The 2,902-nt window shown below is 49.1% G+C and overlaps 1 protein-coding gene across 1 annotated transcript in view; it reads right to left on the reverse strand.

The window, feature by feature from the left end:
* LOC113211684 (uncharacterized) overlaps positions 1-2,902 on the reverse strand; it is a gene marked incomplete at its 5' end in the record, with an annotated part of 47,047 nt that overhangs the window by 15,468 nt on the left and 28,677 nt on the right. Inside the window, 1 exon segment of the mRNA XM_052265168.1 lies at positions 2,110-2,195. Within this exon segment, the coding sequence (XP_052121128.1) occupies positions 2,110-2,195 (86 nt within the window).

A 2,902-nucleotide genomic window follows, 5' to 3' on the forward strand; every position in this document is an offset into this window, starting at 1 on the left:
CAAGCCCGGCCTGCCATGCCCCGCCCCACCGCACCCCGACCCGCCCCAGAGGACGGGGCCCCCGCAAGCACACAATCACCATAGATATTGGCCAGCGAGAGACTCATGGACCCGTGTCTCTGACTGGCGTGCCGTCATTCCAGCACTGCCAAGAGCACTGCGGTCGTAGTGAAAAGAAGTGTCAGAAAAACAAATATTTGCACGAAAATGTCGTGTCGCAAAATAAGTTACGTGTCGTAAAATTAAAAAAAACCAAGCTGTTACGAATTCTGTTCGCGCTTGTAAATCTACAATTTGACAAACTAGGAGAAATAGTGGAGGTCGTTTCTATCTCAAATTCAAAGTATAGCTTTTCACGCATTTTCACGGCATATTCAAACTGAAAAAATACCCTCTTACGTTTACAACATTTGCGTAATTTGTATTTGTTAATTATATTGTAAATTTACGACAAGTCGATACAAAGTGTTTGTAATTTTACAATTTCAAATTGTGGTTTTACGACACACATCGCACATCGTGGAAAATTTTCACGCAAAATTACGCCTATTACTCAAACTGTTATTTATCTAAAAGTTTCCATCCCTTTGCCGCAGCGGTGTCACGTCCTATGCGTTACGTGTCGCCGTGAAAAAAAGTGTATCACCGTTAGAGGCGCTCCGGTTGCGTCATTGGGTGACGACGTTACGTCACGCCACAGCGTCACTCCGCCGGGCGGGAGGCTGGCGCCCTCGTCACGTGCGACGGTCCGGACAGGTCACGCCTCGGCCGGCGCCCAGCCCCGACCTCACTACTGTCAATGTTGCGGCTCGCGGGGCGGGGCGGGGCGGTGCCGAGGCAATCCAATTGCGCGGGCCGTGCTGAAATGCTGCAGGCTCACCTAGGGGAGGGGCACAACTCCCGTGTACTACGTTGGTAGAGCAAACCGACACGATCTCTCTCTCCATCCCCTCTCCGCCCAGCTGGACCCCTGTGGATCTGAGGGTAGGCCACCCGGCCAGCTCAGCTGTCCGTCACAGCAGGATTTTGCCTACCCCTCTGGCGTTTGCTGCTGCTGCATCACCCAGAAAATGATTTCTCCAAGGAAATTTCAAATTTCGACCTTAACTGAGGGTAATAAAACATTTGCCTTTTATTTCGAGGAAGGCTTCATGAAACCTATCGACATTTTTCCTCGCATCCATTTTACTATGTAACTTTAAACCGCCACCAATAAAGCCCTCGTCTTCATCTAGCCGTGATCGCGAATCCCTTGCCGAGGTCGTGCGGATCCATTTGAGCACCGGATCAGACGGGATCTGAGGAGGGTCCGTTTAGCGGTTATGTTCTGGGATCCATTTGCTCTGGTTCGCTCCATTAGCGTGGAGCGTGTCAGCGCATCCTTGCAGGGCTTATCTCGGCGGCAAACACCCTGCAAGGGACACTCTGCTCAAAAAAGTTGCTCATCTCCCGAGAAAAAGAACAAAAAAACACAAAAAAAACAACCTCGACATATTTTGCAGGGGGGGGGGGGGGGTGAGAGAGCAAACGTTTCTCAGAAGACAACCGTTTCGAGAAAATACTTAACTCAAAATCATTTGGATCACATCCAATTTTACAACACTACAACGCACCACGTTACAAGCGTGCTTTCTATTTTACAACATTAGAAATAATTGTTAATGATAAATAAAAAATAAATAAATAATAAAGAAAGTTTTCGAAATCGTTTTTGGTTGAGAAGACGAGAGCTCTTATCGAGGAGAGAAGAGGACTTGCATGTTCAGCTGAAACTGAACGAGGAAAACAAAACAGACACCCACAGCGTTCGGCTTTGCTCGCCGAACGATATGAAAAAAACATATTAGCTGATATGAGATGCCCGTAGTAAGGTTGGTTTAGCTAGCTAATCTTTGCTGTTCTGTGAAGGTTTCACCTGCGTGAGCGACGCAGTCCTCGGCCTAGAGCCGGCAGCCACCGGCATTTACTGGCTTATAGGAGAAAGAAAAAAAAAAGAGAAAAAAACAAAAACAACAACTGATGGATGAGCTGAGTCTCCCTTTTCGCCTTCAAGCGCGCGCGCTCCCGCCACCTGTTGACGTTGTCGTTGATGATTGATGTCACGCTCACCTTGTTGACGGCCGCGATGAGGATGGTGCTGAAGAACAGGGTGGCGACCTGGCAGCCCAGGTTGGCCAGGTAGGAGACCTGCACGCCTGCAACAGAGCCGCGCCCACCAGGACCCCGTTAGAGAGCGGCGAACCGACGACGAGCTCGTCGAGCAGAACCACCCTCACTGTCCGATTTTGTCCGTTCGGTTCTTTTGTGGTCCCGGGTGATACCCGGGGAGGTCGACAAGTCTCCCGTAGTAAAAAAACGACTTCTTAGCTTCCCAGTAGGGATTTAAAAGTCCGATTTTTTCCGGAAATATTGGAAACTTTTCCTGAAAAACAAAATGGGAAAAATTGAAAAGTTTCCAGAAAAATTAAAAGGAAAATTGTAAAAAAAATTATTTAAAGATTTAAACAAAATCACTGATATTCTCTCCCGAAATATTCTTTTGTGAAATGTCAATCCCTATATCCAAGTCCCAGCAGCCAAGCATCTCTGATAACAGCGCCCCCGCATACCGAACAACGCGACTCCTCCCAGTGATACCACAAGCATCATTAAAACTTCATTCTCTTTCGTCGGGGTGCGCATTCGTATACCGTGAGCCCAAGTGAGCCCCCCCCCCCACCCGTCCCGACCCGCCTCCGCGCTCCCTTTACCGCCGAAGTCTTTGGGCTATGTGATCACTCCACTCCTCGCTCCCACCGCGTGTTCTTGGAAGGCGCCCGAGGGCGTTGTTGTGCTGGCGGCGTAGTCCTTTCGAGGAAGCTGAGGTATATAATGGCATGACCGGTTGCGTCCAGGTGCGGTG

The sequence above is a fragment of the Frankliniella occidentalis genome, unplaced genomic scaffold (genome assembly GCF_000697945.3).
Source record: "Frankliniella occidentalis isolate FOCC.00 unplaced genomic scaffold, Focc_3.1 Scaffold24, whole genome shotgun sequence".
In the NCBI taxonomy this organism is placed as follows: domain Eukaryota; kingdom Metazoa; phylum Arthropoda; class Insecta; order Thysanoptera; family Thripidae; genus Frankliniella; species Frankliniella occidentalis.